Source organism: Lactuca virosa, chromosome 7 (assembly GCF_052849685.1).
Source record: "Lactuca virosa cultivar CGN04683 chromosome 7, Lactuca_virosa_CGN04683_v6, whole genome shotgun sequence".
Lineage (NCBI taxonomy): Eukaryota > Viridiplantae > Streptophyta > Magnoliopsida > Asterales > Asteraceae > Lactuca > Lactuca virosa.
Window position 1 is genome coordinate 222,639,664 of NC_136432.1, and position 19,000 is coordinate 222,658,663.

A 19,000-nucleotide genomic window follows, 5' to 3' on the forward strand; every position below is an offset into this window, starting at 1 on the left:
GTGGGACGGAAGTCCTCTGAGACACAGTGACCGGAAGGTCTTATAGCCTTGAGTGGCGTATGTGCATATGTGGTATTTTGGGGAACTCACTAAGCATTTATGCTTACAGTTGTTGTGTTATGTGTTTCAGGTACTAGCGATGATCGCGGGAAGGCGCCGACATGACCCGTACACACTCATGGAGTTTATGTTTTAAGATTCTGGGATATGTTTTTGTTATGATAACATTGGACACATTATGTTTGACATCATCTTATGAATAAAAGTATGCTTTTAAAATGAAAAATTGTTTTGGAAATTTACGTTGTTACACAAGTTGGTGGACAAAGTTGTGCTACAACACTCATGAGTGCTCATAAGTTCTGAGTATTGGATTCAACTCATGCTCATTTGAATCACTTCATGGATTTTATCATGAGTGATCATGAGACGATAATATCTTATATTCTTCAAACCTAGAGATATGAGTTGTTACTATGAGTTGGTTGTACATTGATTGCACGAAACCGCATTGGTAACTCGATGTTATAAAACGTGCCTTTGTGTATGATTCAACAAGTAGTAGAACAAGCCATATGAGTCGAAGTTTATCCATTCCTTTTACCTTCGGGATAAAAGCGATATCTGTGGGCCCCTCGATGATTTAGTGATGATACATGTGAGTGCTTGGCCAAGCCATGACTGATTTGATTTGTTCAATCAGTCAGTCGTCATAAATCGGAAATCGGGAAACAACAAATGGACAGAGATAATGATTATAATCCATGTCTCAGTCCATATGATATCTAGAATGGAGGAATATATGATCCCTTATCTAATGGACAAGTCATTGACAAGGTCAGAGTTCGACAGCGGCTTTAAGAGCTATGATTACCAGTTAGGTTTTGAAGTCATACTCAATAATAGTTTTAGACTTATCCAAGTGGGAGACTGTTGGATTAATGTCTAAGTCCATAACTATATTTGGTATGTACTTGACCCGACCCGGCATGGTTCATTTGGGTTGCACTTCACCGGCACAATTTATATGGATAGTCTTTTGAGAATAGTATATTTATGATTAATGTTAATATATCATAAGTTCTAATATATTAATATGTAATCATATTATTTAATTAGTATTGATCACGAATTAATTTAGAATTAATTAAGTGATCAAAAGCAACTAATTAAATATGGACTCTTATATATATGGAATGGGCCAAGTTCATTTTGGTTGGGATAAGCTTTCATGGATAGTCCATGGAGCTTTTAACCCATGGATCCTATGTAAATGAAAGGTCATGGGTATTAGGGTTTACATGGATGTAACCCTAATCCTCCATAATATATAATGGGGTTCTTGGCTCACAAAATTGGCACTAGTGGATGGAGATAAGAGTGGGCCGATTTTGGTGTGCATACATATTCTCTCAAGTTCTTCCAAGGTGTTTTGGTGATTTATGATTCCACTTGAGGCTTCCACACTATTGGGGCTAAGCTCTTAAAGCTTGAAGACATCAAGCTACATCAAAAGGTATGTCATCTAACTAGAACTTTGTAGTATAGGTACTTCATAATATGCTAGTTAGGATGAAACCTTGGAATATTAAGTATTTGCATGTATATTAGAGAAAACATAGATCCAAGGTTTATAGGGTTGCATGTACACCATAGGAGTGTTAGAATGCTCAAAACCCAACAGAGGTGACTTGCGTGGAAACACGAGATAGATTGCCTTGTAACATGGTGAGTAATATGGAGGTGGCATCTCCAAAGTCAACTCCTCCCCTTCCATTTCATTTTTCATTTTTTTTGTTAATGATGTTGGGCCGAGGGTCTTTGGGCTAGGAGGAAGGAGGATGAACTAGTTTGGCCCAATTCTTTCCTTGGTTCGAAATTATGAAGTCCATAGAGAAGTTTTCGGCCCATTGGGCCTTTAGGGTGGTTCATGGCCCAAATGGCATAAAAAGTGGGTTTTATGGCTCACTAAGTTTAATTGGATTAGCTATAGACCAATAAGGCCAATTAGGGTTAGAATGAATTATTCTAGGCCCAAATGGTCCAAAATGTTATAGATTTGGGAATTGGGTCCATTTAGAATCCAAATAGGGTTTCCAAGCCCAAAATAGTTGAATTGAATACTTATTGGTCCATTAGGCCCAATAAGGAAATCCTAGTCCAATATAGACTTAAACCATGGTTCTTAGGGCTTCAGACTCTGATGAACATAATTGATGAATCTAAATGAGCATTGAGTGAGGTTTACTTAGAGTATATGATTTACTATAGTTGAATGGTTACACATGAATAGAATTTCCTAGCTAAAATGCTAGTTGTGACATCATCCCCCCGTTAGAGAAAATTTTGTCCCGAAATTCTTTTGAAAACTAGGCTTGTGAAGGGAAGAATAAGTGAGGGTACTTCTGCTTCATCTGGTCTTCACGTTCCCACGTGAATTCCGGTCCACGTTTTGCGCTCCATCGAACCTTCACAATCGGGATGCGACTTTGCTTTGTACGCTTCACCTCCCTATCCATAATCTCGTCTGGTTCTTCGATGAACAGGAGATTCTCGTTTATTTCAATCTCTTCCAAAGGAACGACAAGGGTTTCATCTGATAGACACTTTTTCAGATTCGAGACGTGAAACACTGGGTGTACGTTGCTGAGCTCGACATGTAGTTGTAGCTTATAAGCCACTAGACAAATTCGGGCAAGAATCTCGAACGACCCAATGTATCGCGGGTTCAACTTTCCTCGTTTCCCAAAGCGAATCATTCCTTTCCAAGGAGAGACCTTTAACAACACGCGATCCCCGACTTGAAATTCTAATGGCTTTCGCCGCTTGTCAGCATAGCTTTTCTGTCGGTCTCGCGATGCTTGAAGTCGAGCTTTGATTTGGACTATCCTTTCGGTCGTCTCACGGATGATTTCGGGTCCGGTAAGAGTACTGGCTGGCGATTTTCCTTTTGCTAGTTGAGTGTCACCCACCTTAGCCCAGCATAGGGGTGATCTGCACTTACGACCATAAAGAGCCTCGAAGGGAGCAACCTTGATGCTCGTGTGATAACTGTTATGATAGGAGAACTCGATCAGAGGCAAGTGGGTATCCCATGACTTGCCGAAGTCAACCACGCAAGCTCGGAGCATATGCTCGAGTGTCTGGATGGTACGCTCACTCTGACCATCCGTTTGTGGGTGGTAGGCAGTGCTCATATCTAGCTGTGTTTCGATTGCCTTCTGAAGAGATTGCCAGAATCTGGAAGTGAATCTGCTATCTCGATCAGAGATAATAGATACTGGCACTCTATGGAGTCTCACAACCTCCTTGAGGTAGATGTGGGTCAGCTTTTTCATCTTGTAAGACTCTTTTATTGGCAGGAAATGAGCGGTTTTTGTTAATCTATCGACAATTACCCAGATAGCATCCAATCCATCTGCTGTCTTTGGCAATTTGGTCACGAAGTCCATAGTAATCCTTTCCCATTTCCACTCGGGTATCACTGGTTGCTGCAACAGTCCCGAGGGCTTTTGGTATTCCACTTTCACCTTGGCGCAAGTAAGACACTTGGCCACGAAAGTGGCTATCTCTGCCTTCATATTAGGCCACCAATATTGCTGCTTGATATCCAAATACATTTTGTCTGACCCCGGATGAATAGAATATCGCGTCTTGTGGGCTTCATGCATGACTATCTCTCTGAATCCCCCAATTTTGGGAACCCAGATTCTATTCATGAAGTAGTGGGTTCCGTCGTCTTTAACTTCGAGCTCCTTCTCCATTCCTCGTAGTGATTCACTAGCGACATTCTCTGGCTTCAATGCGTCAAATTGAGCTTCCTTGATCTGTGAGGCTAGATGAGATTGGATGGTGATTGGCAGGGTCTTCACACGACGACTTGAATACTCCTTTCGGCTCAGGGCATCGGCTACTACATTAGCCTTGCTTGGATGGTATTTGATTTCACACTCATAATCGTTTAACAGTTCAACCCATCTCCGTTGCTTCATGTTTAGTTCCTTTTGATTTAGAATGTGCTGGAGGCTCTTGTGTTCTGTAAAGATGGTGCACTTGGTACCATATAGGTAGTGCCTCAAAATTTTCAAGGCGAAGACCACCTCCCCCAATTCGAGATCATGTGTGGTATAATTTACTTCATGAGTTTTCAGTTATCTGGATGCATAAGCAATTACCTTCTCTCGTTGCATGAGGATACAACCTAATCCTTGATTCGAAGCATCACAGTAAACTATGAAGTCTTCGGTTCCCTCCGGTAAGGATAGCACTGGAGCACTACAGAGGGCTTGCTTAAAGGATTGGAAGGCAATTTCTTGCTTCTCGGTCCAGTTGAAAGGTACGCCTTTCTAAGTCAATGTGGTGAGGGGTTTGGCTATCTTGGAGAAGTTCTGAATGAATCTTCGGTAGTAGCCTGCGAGACCCAAGAATTGGCGAATTTCTGTTGGCGTTGCCGGAATTGCCCAGTTTTCGATTGCTTTGATCTTGGAGGGGTCCAAATGTATTCCTTCCTGACTGACTACATGGCCCAGAAAGTTTACACTGCGGAGCCAGAATTCTCACTTGGAGAGTTTCGCATACAACTTTTCAGTCCGCAGGGTTTCTAAAATCTGTCGGAGGTGTTGGCTATGATCTTCTTCACTTCGAGAGTACACGAGAATATCATCGATGAAGACGATTACAAATTTATCAAGGAATGGGCGGCAGACTCGATTCATGAGGTCCATAAATGCAGCGGGGGCATTTTTTAGACCGTTATCCGCTTTCGATAAATAGTTGAACAAGCTTAAGGTGATGAACCGTTATCCGCTTTCGATAATTGACGATTTATTTGATCAGTTTTAGGGTACATCTTGATTTTCCAAGATTGATTTTAGGCCAGAGTATTACTAGATGATGGTGATAAGAGGATATATAGAAGATGACCTTCATGACCCGTTATGTGCATTACCAGTTCGTGGTGATGCCATTTGGGGTCACCAATGTACCGATAATGTTCAAGGATCTGATGAACAGAGTGTGTCGGTCGATGCTGAATCGGTCAGTTATCGTGTTTATAGATGATATCTTTGTCTATTCTATGACCATGTAAAAGTATGAGGTGCACGTGCGAGAGGTCCTTGAGAGTCTAAGGAGAGAGAGGATTTATGCCAAATTCTCTAAATGGAAGTGGTTCAGTTACTGGAGCACCTCATTAACTAAAACAGTATCTTAGTCGATCCGGCTAATATTGAGGTAGTGATGTAGTGGAAGGTTCTGAGGTCTCCATCTAATATTCAGATTTTCATTAGGTTGGATGGGGATTGTAGGAGGTTTATACAAGATTTTTTGATGATTGTTGTATCCTTGACCTGGTTTACGAACAAGAGTGTAACGCCCGATAATTCTAAGGTATTCATTTATTTAATTTGATTACTTATTTAATTATGATTTTGGGCTTGAAGACCTTGGCTTGATCTTTGGACATGGGGGTGTCGTACGCAAGGAATACCACCCATGTACTCAGGGCGTACACGAGTTAGTGGATCGCAGGTGCCATGTACGTACGCGCAACGTACAATAAGGTACGCGCAGTGTACGTGACCAGACCCAAAACCCTAATATTTAGGGTTTGAGCACTATTTAAAGAATATTATGTCCTAAGGATCCTTTCTATCAGCCTCCCTCTTGTCCCTAATCAGCCTCCACGAAACCCTAACTCCATTGTTCAGTGTTCTTGAGATTGGAATGTCTTTTTGAGTGTATTTGGTGCTTTGAAGGAAGGAGAACATCTTGAAGCTTCCTTGGAGGAGTGAGAGCTTGTAGATCCGAATTATCTGCTCCATTTCTGGCTTGTTTGAGGTATAAAGTCTTAATCATGCTCTTTAGAAGCTTAGATCTCCTTTGGTTGAGTTTTGGACCCTTTTTGGATCCCATAGATGAGATCTTACAGTTTAATATCGTTTATGAAGCTTAGAGTTGCCACTCTTGGTGTTCTTTTGGTCCTAGAGTCATAAAGTTTTCATCTTTGAAGCTTAGATCCATCCATGCATGAGTTATGGCCATTTTTATGAAAGTAGAATGTTATAAATCGAATTTGGGATCTTTTGGATATGCAAAGTCACCAAGTCAGTGACTTTATGGTTCTAGATACTCATTGGGACCCAAATCTGTGTTTTGGACCGTTGGGCTTAAGCATTAAGAGCTTAATGGAGGAGTACGTTGGGCGTACAAGTCACTACACGTGGTGTACATGCCATGCAGCGTGTACGCTTAGCGTACAACTGAGTACGCCCTGCATACTCAGTCAGTTTGGGCTTCACATCTTTTGGGCCTCGGTTGGGCCACTTCTTTGGACCTTGTTGCTTTGGGCCTTTTGCGCCATCTGAAATCAAGCTTTTGGACTAAGGAAAATTATTAGGATTTAGGTTAAGGCCCATAGGGGGGGGGAGGGGGGGGGGGGGTTAGGCCCAATTTCGAAAATTAGTCCATAAGTGGGCCTTGGTGGAACAATTGGTTTTGGGCGTTTTTGGTTTATGGATTTAGCTCTCAGTTTTGGTTCAAAATAGGTCAGGGGTAAAATGGTCATTTTACCCCACGTATGTTGGTTATAACTGGAACACAAGTGTTAATTAGGTGTTGTTTGGATTGTTTAGCTCGGGGAGTCGTCAGGGCAACAACAAGGGATTTCTTTCAGTGAGCTTGATCATTCGAGGTGAGTTTCCTCACTGGGTTTAGCGGGTCTAAGGCACCGATTTCGACCCTTATTGATTATACTAGGATGCTAGGAGTCTGCGTGACCCTTGCATGTGTTATGTGCTGCTATGTATACTAGGTGTGGCTTGATGTCAGGCGAGGCCTGAGAACTGGAACATAGGCTAGTTTTTATGATCATTATATGTGTTAGCATGATTATATGATATAGATTTCTAACGTCTGGGATTTTTATCAGGTATTACATTTCTTTTTATTCAAGTTACAATTATTAAAGTGTTGGATTTTTGGGGTGAAGCGTACGCTGGGCGTACAAGGCATATGCACGGCGTACACATATGAGGCGCGGATCGGGGAGCTCCCATGCGTATGTTGGGCATACCCATGCGTACGCTGGGCGTAGGGTGACCAGATGCAAAGCCTAAATTTTAGGGTTTGCACCCTATTTAAACAACTTATAACCTTCAAAACCCTTATCCTCTTAGCCTCCCTTGTCCTCTCAGTGCCCAACTCGAACCCTAACTCCATTGCATGTATCTTGAGCTTACTTTGAGCATTTTGGTGTTGTTTTGGTGGTTTTGAAGAGCAAGGAGTTTGAAGAAGGAGAAAGGACTTGAAGAGAGCTTGTAGATCCAGGAGATTAGCATCTTTTCTGACTCATTTGAGGTATCAAGCTTCAAACTTGATCATTGCAGGCTTAGTTGTAGTTTTGGGGTGTTTTATGGGATATTTTGACTCCAAAGTTGAGGTTTCTTGTGTTTTGGTAGTTCCAGTCGATAAGAGTTGTCCTTTTGAGCTCTTGGATGCATTTAGAGTCATAATAATCGAGCCTTGATGGTTAAGCCACAACCATGCAAGTGTTAGATGGTCACAAAGTGTGTTTAAGGACTTAATTCATGTCTTAACCCCCATCTATGCATACAAAGACATAAAGTTTGTAACTTTATGGTTTAGGACGTCTTAAAGGACCTGTATCTATGTTTTGGACATTAGGACATAATGTATTAAGTCACAAAAGGAGTTCTAAGGAAACTAGCCAATACGCTAGGCGTACCCCAGGTACGCTACGCGTACTGGGTCAACTTCCCCAAAGTGGTCAAGACCAGCGTACGTTGGGCGTATGTGCCAGGTACGCTGCACGTACGTATGCAGAGTGGTTAACATGGGTTTTTGGGCCTTAGAAGATTGGGCTTGGATTTGTTGGGCCTCATGACCCACTATAGAGTAAGGCCTCTGGGCCTAGGACTGGAGTTTATGGTATTGGGCCTTGGCTTGGGCCATTCCTTGGACTTTGTTACTTTGGGCCGTAGTGGATCATCATAAATCAGTTATTTTGGGCTTAAGAGAAGGCCCATTTGACGAGTTGGGCCCAATTTAGAAAATTGGGCCATTGGTGGGCCATTAGTGGGCTTGGGAAGGCTAACTAGATTTGGGACTTTCATGATATGGTGTTGGGCCTTAGGCATGGACCAAATTAGATCAGGGGTAATATGGTTATTTTTACCCTAATAAGGATATTAGTTTTTGACTAAGTGTTATTGTGGTAATGATAGCTCGGGGAGTCGTCGAAGCAGCCGTTAGAGATTCCTTACCGTGAGATTCTGCATTCAGCTTTGCGAGGTGAGTTACCTTCCTGTATGAGTGGATCTACGGCACCAAGGTCGGCCCACTAGAAGTTGTTTATAGTAGAGATTATTGTCTTTGTGATAATTGTCTGGTATGCCACTATTTGTAGAGATTTATGCGCTTGTATGCTATGTATTATGTGGTAGTGGTAGGAGGGGTGGAATAGACCCTATAGCCGGTTGAGATAAACCGGAGGGTAGGTCAGGCACCCAGATATGCTTGACAATATGTTTATGATATGTTATTATGTGATAGTGGTAGGGGGTAAAATAGACCCCGTAGCTTGTTGAGGTAGACCGGAGGGTAGGTTGGGCACCCCAGATATGCCTGGCAGGGTAGGTCGAGCATCCAAATATGCTTGACATGGGTAGGTCGGGCACCCCAGATATGCCTGACAGGGTAGGTCGAGCACCCAAATATGCTTGACATGGGTAGGTCGGGCACCCCATATATGCCTGACAGGGTAGGACGGGCACCCAGATATGCCTGGCAGTATGTGATTATGTGGTATGATGGGGGAACTCACTAAGCTTCATGCTTACAATTTTCAGTTTTGGATTCAGTTACTTCTTCTTCGAAAGGAAAGGGGCCGGCATGATCGCAGCACATCACACTATGATTTTCCGCACATGAGATCTTTGGGAGTTATACTCTGATGATGTTTTCTTATGACATATTTTGTTTATTGACATATTGGTTTTGATGATGATATGAGATGATACTAATGATGTTTTCAGACTACTATTTTTATACATTACCTAATTTAAAATGAAATTTTTGGTTCTGAATTTTGGGATGTTACAAGATTGTACGTGTATAGTGGGTGAGGCCCAGTGACAGGCGAGGCCTGCGAATAACAGAACTATAAACCGAGCGGGGCTCGTTGGCCGGTGGGGCCCGATGCCGGGCGAGGTCCGATGTCGGACGGGGGCCCAATATGTGATTTATTATGTATGGAATGGGGTAGTTTGGGGAACTCACTAAGCTTTGTGCTTATGGTTTCAGTTTATGTTTCAGGTACTTTCAGTTCCAAGGGGAAGAGCTCGGGATGACTGCATCACACAAACTACATGGATTCCACTTTTGAGAGATCACTCTGATTATTATGTTATTGATATTCTATTTTCATTTGAGATGTATGGATAATTTTTTCCGAATACTAGTTTATTTAAATTAAAAATGAAAGTTTGGATCATATTTTTGGGACGTTAAAAAGAGTGTTTTTTTTAGTAGGGGCCTGAGCAGTAGTCGACACTTGAGATCGTGAGGTAGAAGTTGTGTCAGGAAGCGATATTGACCCTTGTTGAGGGTGTAGATGATTTTGTGGTTTATTGTGATGCATCGATATTGGGTTTGGGTGTTGTGCTTATGCATAGGTGTCATGTCATCATGTATCCTTCGAGGCAATTGAAGCATCACAATGCAAATTATCCTACTCATGATTTGGAGTTGGGGGATGTAGTTTTTGCCCTCAAGATTTGGCGTCATTATTTGTATGGGGTTCATTATACCATCTACATGGACCACAAGAGTTTGAGATACTTGATGGATCAACCAAACCTGAATATGAGACAACACAAGTAGCTTGACATGGTGTAGGATTATGACTATAAGATTTTATATCATCTGGGGAAGACCAATATGGTAGCCGATGCTTTGATTCACAAGACTACTAGTGCCGATTCGAGATCTGTGTTTGCGGTTAACTATTGTTACTCCACTATTGGAAATGATCAAGAAAGCTCAGACTGAGGCACTCAAGGAGGAGAACCGGAAGAATGAAAGGATAGTGGGATGGATTTACTCATTTGATTATGATAGTTGTGGGTTTTTAACACTACGTGATAGGGTGTGGGTTCAATATTCAGGTGGGGCCCAATTGGCTTTATTGGATGAGACTCATAAATCGAAGTTTTCGATTCATCCAGGTGCTACCAAGATGTATAGGGATTTGAAGCATGACTATATGTGGACCTTCACGAAGAGGGATACTGCTTGGTACGTTGAGAGGTGCTTGACTTGTCGGAAGATCAAGGCTGAACATTAGAGGCCTCATGGCAAGTTGCAACTATTGGTCATCCCGATGTGGAAGTAGGAGCGTATTACAATATACTTCACCACTAAGCTACCGAAGACAATACAAGGGGTCGATGCGATTTGGTTTATTGTTGATAGATTGAATAAGAGCACTCATTTAATTCCTGTGCAGGAGAGTTATTTAGCAGAGAAGTTGGTTGATATTTACGTCATAGAGGTTGTAGCTCGTCATGGAGTGCCATTGTCTTTAGTTTCCGACAGAGATGTTTGTTTTACTTATATGTTTCAGAAGAGGTTCCATGACGATTTGGATACTCGGTTGCATTTCAACACTGCTTATCATCCATAGACCGACGGTCAAAGTTAGCAGACTATCTAGACTCTTGAGCATATGTTAGGGCATTGGTATTAGATTTTGGTGGGAGTTGGGATACATACATTCCTGTAGCAGAGTTTTCATACAACAACAATTATCACTATAGTATCGACAAGCCTCCTTTCAAGATGCTTTATGGGAAGAAATGTCAAACCCCGACTTGCTAAGGTGAGGTCGGTCATAGAGTCATAGGGAGCACTGAGGTGGTGCTTAAGACCACTTAGCTGATTCAACAGGTGCACAATATACTAAAGACTGCGCAGAGCCAACATAAGAGTTATAGAGATCGACGTCGGTCCGATCTTGCGTTACATGTTCAGGACTTTATGCTTCTGAAGGTGTCACAACTGAAACAATTCATTTGATTCTAGAAGTGGGGCAAGTTGGGCCCTCAATACATTGGACCTTTCAGAGTGATTGCTGGGGTGGGCAAGGTTGCCTACCTATTGGATCTACCCGAGGAGCTCAGTCAGAACCATAATACCTTCCATGTTTCTCAGTTGAGAAAGTGTTTAGCAGACGATTCAACAACGGTGACTTTGGATGATATTCATGTAGATGAGCAACTAAATTATGTGGAGATAAACCGATCACAATCTTAGATAAGATGATAAAGACCTTGCGCAATAAGGTGGTGGATTTAGTAAGGTGCAATGACAACACCAGAAGGGTTCTTAATGGACTTGGGAACTTGATGAGGAGATGTGCGAACACTATCTAGAGCTTTTTACAACATATTTCGATGATGAAATCTAATTCAAGTGGGGGAGAATCGTAACATCTGTTTTCAGGTATTGATCCTTCCACGTCATTTAAGTTATGATGCGCTCAGGTATGTCGTGGGTGCGGCTAGGAACTAAACCATAGATCTCAAAACTCGTGCACTCTTTAAAGGATATGATGTCTAAATTTCATCCACCCTTAGCCTCCATCATGGTCAAAGCATTTCTACCAAACCCTAGCCTCCCTCTTTCTTATTTGAACTCATTTTTCTTGTTTATACACCTTGAGGGAGAAGAATGTGCATTTAACGAAGTAAAGAAGCAAGAAGCTAGCTTGATTCAACGTTTGGAGCATTTTATGGACCCTTATAAGTTTGCAGAACTCAACCTTTGAATCTAGCAAGAAGCTAGCTAAATTCAATGTTTGGAGAATTTATCGCTCCCTAAGGTCCCTGGAGTATTTTATGTGTTGGATTTGAATTGTAATCTCCACTTGGTGCCATGCATGGATTTGTGACCCCATTTTTACCATTTTTGACCTAGCATGGAGAGAGATATGCATAAGGCATGCATGTCCATGAAAATACGATTTTTATGAACCTTGAGAAAGTATGGAAGCTTTGTGGAAAGTAGGAGAGCTGGACTTAATAGATTAAGGGGTTAATGAGTTAAGTATCCTGCCAGTGGAATCGTGGCGCGACCACAGGATGGCCACGACGCGGTTGCCTAGAGAGCCCAATAATTGTGTTGTCTTTTAGTGACCACGACGCGACCAAGGACTTGGTCATGGTGCAACGGTCAGTGGTAGTTGACTGTTGACTTTGACTGTTTACCATTGACTTTTGACCTATTGGATATTTAGTTAAACTTGGAGGTCTTGAGCTTTAGACTATGATGTGAGCCCTGATTCGTTTAGGTGTTTTGTGTAGCAGTCATTACATGACTTAGAGTGTTGATATCCAACTTTTGATTCAGGTGAGTCCTCTCACTATACTCGTAGGGCATTATGTGTCATGGAATGCTCGCTATCTTTGTGATGCTTGCATGAATGTTTACATGTTGTTGGGTGAGACCCGTTTGGTGAGATTTATTGGGTGAAGCCTGCTTGTTTATATTGTTGGGCGATGCCCGCTTATATGTCTGATGGGCGAGTCTCGTTTTTATGTTTGTTGGGCGAGGACCGTTATGGTATGTAGTATCTTGGGAAACTCACTAATCTTTATGCTTACGATTTTAAGTTTAAATATTTCAGGTACTTCTGGTAGGAAAAGGAAAGACGTCACTTGATTGTATCACATCCATTAGAGATTCCGCATTTATGATATTAGTTTATGGCGCTGATATTTAATTTTGTGGATTTTCAAACTCGTACTCTATCTATATTTTATGTTGGAATGAAATTTGGAATGGTTTTATTAATATATAAAAAGGAAATTTTGTTTTATAATTTGGGATATTATATATCTTCATTGGGAAGTACACATGTCTCCCCCAGGCATTGCTAACCAGCTAGGTGAAGTTTTTTGGGTTTGAAAAGCATTGTATGGTCTCAAACAACCCCCTCGTGCTTGTTTTGAGAATTTTTTTTATAATAATTACTTCACTTGGTTTTCATCATAGTAATCCTGATTCTGTTTTATTTAATAGATGTACAAGTACAAGTCGGATCCTTTTTTCTTAATATGATGATGACATAATGATTACTCATGATGATCATGATGGTATAAAGTCTTTGAAGTGTGATTTGGCTTACCAGTTTGCTATGAAAGACTTGGGCTTACTGCCTATTTTTTGGGGATTGAATTTACTTAATCTCCGAAGGGTTATCCTTTATCTTACACAAAATATATTTCAGATTTGTTTGAACATGCTCAAATCTTAGATAGTCAGACAGTTGATACGCCTCTAGAGATTAATATCAAGTATTCTCCAATTGATGTGTTCCCTTATCAAATCCGAGTCTTTATCGTAATATTGTAGGATATTGCTCATGCATTTTATATGGTTAGCCAATTTGGCATTGCTCTTATTGTTCATTGGGGAACCATTATTCGTATTTTGAGATATGTTTGTGGTACTCAGTTCCACACCCTTGTATTTCCTTCCACATCCTCTCTTGAGCTGCATGCATATAGTGATATTGATTGAGATAACGATGTTTATGATCGTAAGTCCACTACTAGGCATTGTATTTTTCTTGGAGATTCGTTGATTTCTTGGAAAAGTAAGAGACATGATGTTGTCTCTCGATCATCTACAAACTCTGATTATCGAGCTACAGTTATTTCTACTTGTGAGATTGTTTAGTTGCGATGGTTTCTTGCAGATATGGGTGTTCATATTTCTCAACCAACTTCTTTGCACTGTGATAACGAGAGTACGATAATGATTTCCTAGAATTCGGTGTTCCATGAGCGGATAAAACACATTGAGATTAATTGTCATTTCACTTGTCATCTCCTTGAAAAATGAACTATTTCTCTACATTGTGTTCCATCCACTTTGCAGATTGCTTATATGTTTACAAAGGCCTTGACTACTCTTTGTTTGGCCTTGACTACTCTTCGTTTTCATTTTTTTCTGACAACCTCTCAATGTTTGTTGTCGTCGTATTGTGAGTTTGAAAGTTTTGACCTTATAGTTATCGAGTTTTTTTTATATAAATGGTATTGTTTTCAAAAGTGTTTGTAAATATGGTGCTGTTTTAAAATGTGTTGCAAAAATGGAGTTGTGGCCCCATCATTTGACCATCCGGTCATAACATTTTACAAAATCAACCCTCTAATATTTCATTTTTGTTCCTTTAAATATTATGAGATGTTATATTTATATCCTATTATATTTATTTATTTTTTTAAATTATTATTTTTTATACATAAGTTATTTATTTAGGAATATCTAAATAAAATATAAATACAAATTTTTTTCGTTAAAACTATAAACTATAATAAATAAATAAAAACTTTTAGGAAAAAAAAAACAAAACACAGCAACCACTAAAATTATCATATAAAAAAATTTCTCATTAAAATTTCAATATTTTACTATAATTTACGAATAAATGTCAAATTAAATTTTATTTACAAAAAGACATGAATTACCGGTATCATTTTTATAGGCAATTTATGTTTTTTCGTAAATAAATTGTCTATATAACCCCACATATCCATCATAAACATATTTCACATTTTTTTTCCAGGTAGTGCATATGTTATTGACACTCACTACCATCTTTTTTCTCGGCAATTCATGTGTTAACGACCCCCACTCCCATCAACCTTAAGTTAGGTTTAACCTAATTAGTTTATTTATTTATTTTCTTTCTTTGTAAATCTATTGTCATTCATAATAATGAAACCCTAGCTATATTTTGGCTCCATTGTTCACTAGTTGACTATGATGGAGTTTAATCTATTGAAATGTCTAGTATCCATTCTACTTAAATTCTTTTGATTAAGCTTTGTATGGTGGTGAATGTTTCATGCATTGTCCTTCAAGTAAAGACCAAAAATGGAATGAAGAAAGTTCTGTAGAGTTGAAAACCCATATTACAAAGTAAAGCCCAAAAATGGAAGGAAGAAAGGATTCTATAGAGTTGCAAAGCCTAATTACAAAAAAAAAAAAAAAAAAAAAAAAAAAAAAAAAAAATCACATATGGTTGGTTATAGAAAAGGAATGGAAATGTAAAGGCAAATCAAATGTCTAGAAATCCTGTTTCACTACATGCAATTTTCCTAGAAAGAAAACGAAAAAACAACATAGTGCACACACAAGTTGTCATGTACTGACGTTCAAACTGAACTACTTATTGTGTATCATCGACAAAGGATGCCGATGAGGAGGCTGAAGATGAACCTGTGTGCTTGGATGATTTGACCTCGTCACTTGAACTTGAACACATGGTATAGTTTCTTCCAGAACCTGTGAGATCAACCAATGGTGAAGACCAAAACGCAGACATTGTGATAGGTGTAGCAGCAAAAGTTGGGGTTGGTACTGTTTTCGGAAGGTTAGGAAGTGGTGCTTCAAAGTTAAGAGCTTGAATTGCTTGCTTTATAGTAGGCCGGACCTTCGGGTCAGGGTGAGCACACCAAAGTCCCACATTGATCAAACATTCCATCTCTCCCTCATCAAAATCTGATTCAAGTTTCGGATCAGCTACTTGACTAAGCATTCCTCTTCCATAGAGGTCCCAAACGTGGTCAACAAGTCTTCTATAACCATCTTTTGCCATCGGATCAATGGGTTTCTTACCACTTGCTAGCTCAAGAGCTACAACCCCATAGCTATAGACGTCTGATTCCTTGCCAGCCCTACCCGTTAGGACGCATTCAGGAGCCATGTAGCCCATCGTACCTGCTAATATTGTGGTTTGGCACCCTATTTCATGGTCAACAAGCCTAGCTAAACCAAAATCTCCAAGCTTAGCGTTGAAATTGGAGTCAAGCATAATGTTGCTTGTTTTGATATCTCTATGCAAAACACACTGTTCCCATTCCTCCTGGAGATAAAGCAATGCTGAGGCTAAACCTCGAGCAACATTATACCTCATTGCCCAAGTCAACAAGAAACTTCCCTTGAAGAGGTGAGAATCCAAGCTACCATTCGACATGAACTCATAAACAAGTAGGAGTTCTTTACCTTCATGGCACCAACCAACGAGCTGCACCAAGTTCTTGTGTCTTAGTTGGCTAATAGTTCTCACTTCAGCTGCATACTCCTTTATGCCTTGTTTGGATCCACTTGATATCTTCTTGACAGCGACATAGGAATTCGTTTCTCTCATGAAACCTTTATAAACCCCACCAAAACCCCCTTGTCCTATCTTCTCTCCCTCTGAAAAGTTCTTTGTTGCAAGGGCCAGTTGTTTGTATGAGAATTTCTTTGGCCCAGTTTCAATCTCATATTCTTGTGTAGCACCAAACACGTCTTCTTCATCTCTTTTTTGGAATATAATCCTTCTCTTCTTCAAACAACCAAACATGAAAAACCCACTAATTAAAGCACATAGACCTAAACCAAGACCAATACCCAACACTACTTTAAATTGTCTTTGTGACTGATGGAGTACTGGTTGCAAAAGCGTCACTACTGATGGACTGGGTGAAGAACTATTTATACTAATCTCTGAACCAATCGGACCAATGATCTCATCATGGGTAGGTAAGCTTGAATTAAAATCCCATGAATGAATAGTATGAATCTCAAAGTAATCACCAGTTGAAGCTGAGAAACCAATACTAACATATTCTGGTAGATACTCTTTCAGATCAACTAGTTGGCTAAGTCTCTGTGTGAAAACTCCAGTTTGATCAAAACCAGTAAACGCAACACTTAGCCTTTTTGCACTAGAGTTGTAACTCACCCTTGCTACATTTTTTTGCCCATTAGCAACAAGATTTGACCATGTCACATTTTTAACTGATACCATGGAATTGATATTGATACCTACATGATCACCAGGTGGGTCCCAATCATTTCTATAAGTATCAAACTCAACTGCAATGAAAGGATTCAATGTTGAGTTGAGCACCTGGTCAGCACCTACAAGACCAATACCGCTACCTTCTTGTTTAGGAGGAAGCTCAAATCCATCAGGAGCAAGAAAGAATGCTATTCCATCACCATAAACAGATTGATCCCCAGAATTTATGGTGAATGAAAATCTGGTTGTGAAGTCAGCTAGCTCTCCTGAATCCTTGTCCCAAAGGCGAAACAATTTCTGATAAGTGACTCTACCAGTACTCCAATGCATTTCTTTATCCTGCTGATTTCTGGTTAGCTGAATGACTGGATTAGAAGGTGCAGCATCTCCATAGTAACTTAATTCATGGTTGTTAGGGTTGAAACTAGTGAAGTTAAAGGTTAGGTTAGCTGAAGAGGGAAGTACTACAAGAAGTAAACTTAAGATTATTATCATGGGAGAACACTGATGAAGGAAGTTAGCGTTCGTAGAGTTATAGGCCTGCGTTTCTACTGCTGTAATGGAACTATGAATCTTACATTTGGCATCAAAGAGGTTGCATAATTTCAGTATAATTGCAGTATATACTATATTATATGGATGAACCATAATGCAGACAATGTGATAAGGTAGTTTTATATTTGGCCTGCAGATTTAACATACCCGGCTGACTCATGGTAAAAGGCAAAATAGTCTGTCCATGCCAGTAGCGTTGAATCCAACATCAGGCCAAAACGGTGATTAGTTATACCTTAGAAACTGTAGTTATTCAACTCTAATTGTTGAAATTACCGAAAGCAATAAAATAAAGTAGACAACTCACTTGGAAGAACGAACTATAATGTAATGACGACATGGTTTAATGATACACATATTTTGACAAAGTTAAATTCTATTTAAAGTTAGAGACGTATTGTGGAGATCTACACAGGTGTCACCCGGAAATTTTAGTAGTGTCACCCGGAAATTTTAGTAGTGTCACGGTAGCAGAAATTTTTTTTTTGAAAAATTTCGACATTTTTATAGGAAACTGGAAAAACCAGGCCTTGCTGTGCCACTATTGACACCCACATAGAACCGCCCCTAATCCACACATAGTAATTATCATGAGTACGACTTTAAAATATAAATTCACACGGAAGAATACAATAGATTTCACTTATAAACTCCTACGAGACTGAATTAGAATTGATAGCACTAAATAATAGTTAACACGAACTCTCCATATTCGACAAATACTGTATATAATTAGTACATTAAGTTATTAGCCTATATCTTGGTACGTTTTGGATAGAGAAATCAAATATACTCCTATTTTTTCCTCATACATTTAAGATTGTGACACTTGTTATATTTAATGTAATTAATAAATTTTTATTACACTTGTTATTATCTAAAAGTGATAGGAGGATGAGTAGGAAGAATAATTAGGAGGATATCAATACTAGAAAACTAGACAATTTGCGATGGCCATATCCGTCGGAAATCCGTCGCTAAAGCCGATTTCCGACAGAATACCAACAGAATTAGGCCTGTCATAAAAAACCCCATGGGTAATTATTTGTGACGGATATGCGACTATTTTTGTAACGGATTGCCGATAGAATTTTTCATCGGAAATATACCGACAGATTAGGTACGAAATGTTATTTGACCATATTTTCCGACGGATTAACAACAAAAGGTATTTTCCAACGGACACTTTTAGTGACCAACTATAGACTGACACTTTCAATGACGGATTACCAACCGATGATCTTCACTTTTGATGAGATATTATTCCGTCACTAAAATTTTCTTTTTAAAATGCAGTTTTTTCTTCCTAAATTACATTAAACCACAAATTGTTAAATACATTACTAAGGCTGCGTTTGGCGCGCCACAGCTAGCTGAAAAGCTAGCTTATTTTTCGAACTTTTTTGAGTTGTCGTGTTTGGTAAGCCAAAAAGCTAGCTTTGTAAGCTAGTTTTTAAAAAGCTACTTGGAGTAGCTTTTTTACAAACTTTCCAAATATACCCTTAACTAATTATAGAAAACTTATTTTGGAAAATGTCATTTTATGTAATTTTATATCTTTCAGCTAGC

At 39.6% G+C, this 19,000-nt stretch overlaps 1 protein-coding gene across 1 annotated transcript in view; it reads right to left on the reverse strand.

Moving 5' to 3' along the window:
- Positions 1 to 15,038: 15,038 nt before the first annotated feature.
- LOC145127580 (L-type lectin-domain containing receptor kinase IX.1-like) overlaps positions 15,039 to 19,000 on the reverse strand; it is a 30,355-nt gene continuing 26,393 nt past the window's right edge. Inside the window, exons 5-6 of the mRNA XM_079062750.1 lie at positions 15,307 to 17,340; positions 15,039 to 15,055 (exon numbers count right to left, since the gene is read on the reverse strand). Of these exons, the coding sequence (XP_078918876.1) occupies positions 15,039 to 15,055; positions 15,307 to 17,340 (2,051 nt within the window). The remainder of the gene's footprint in view (positions 15,056 to 15,306; positions 17,341 to 19,000) is intronic.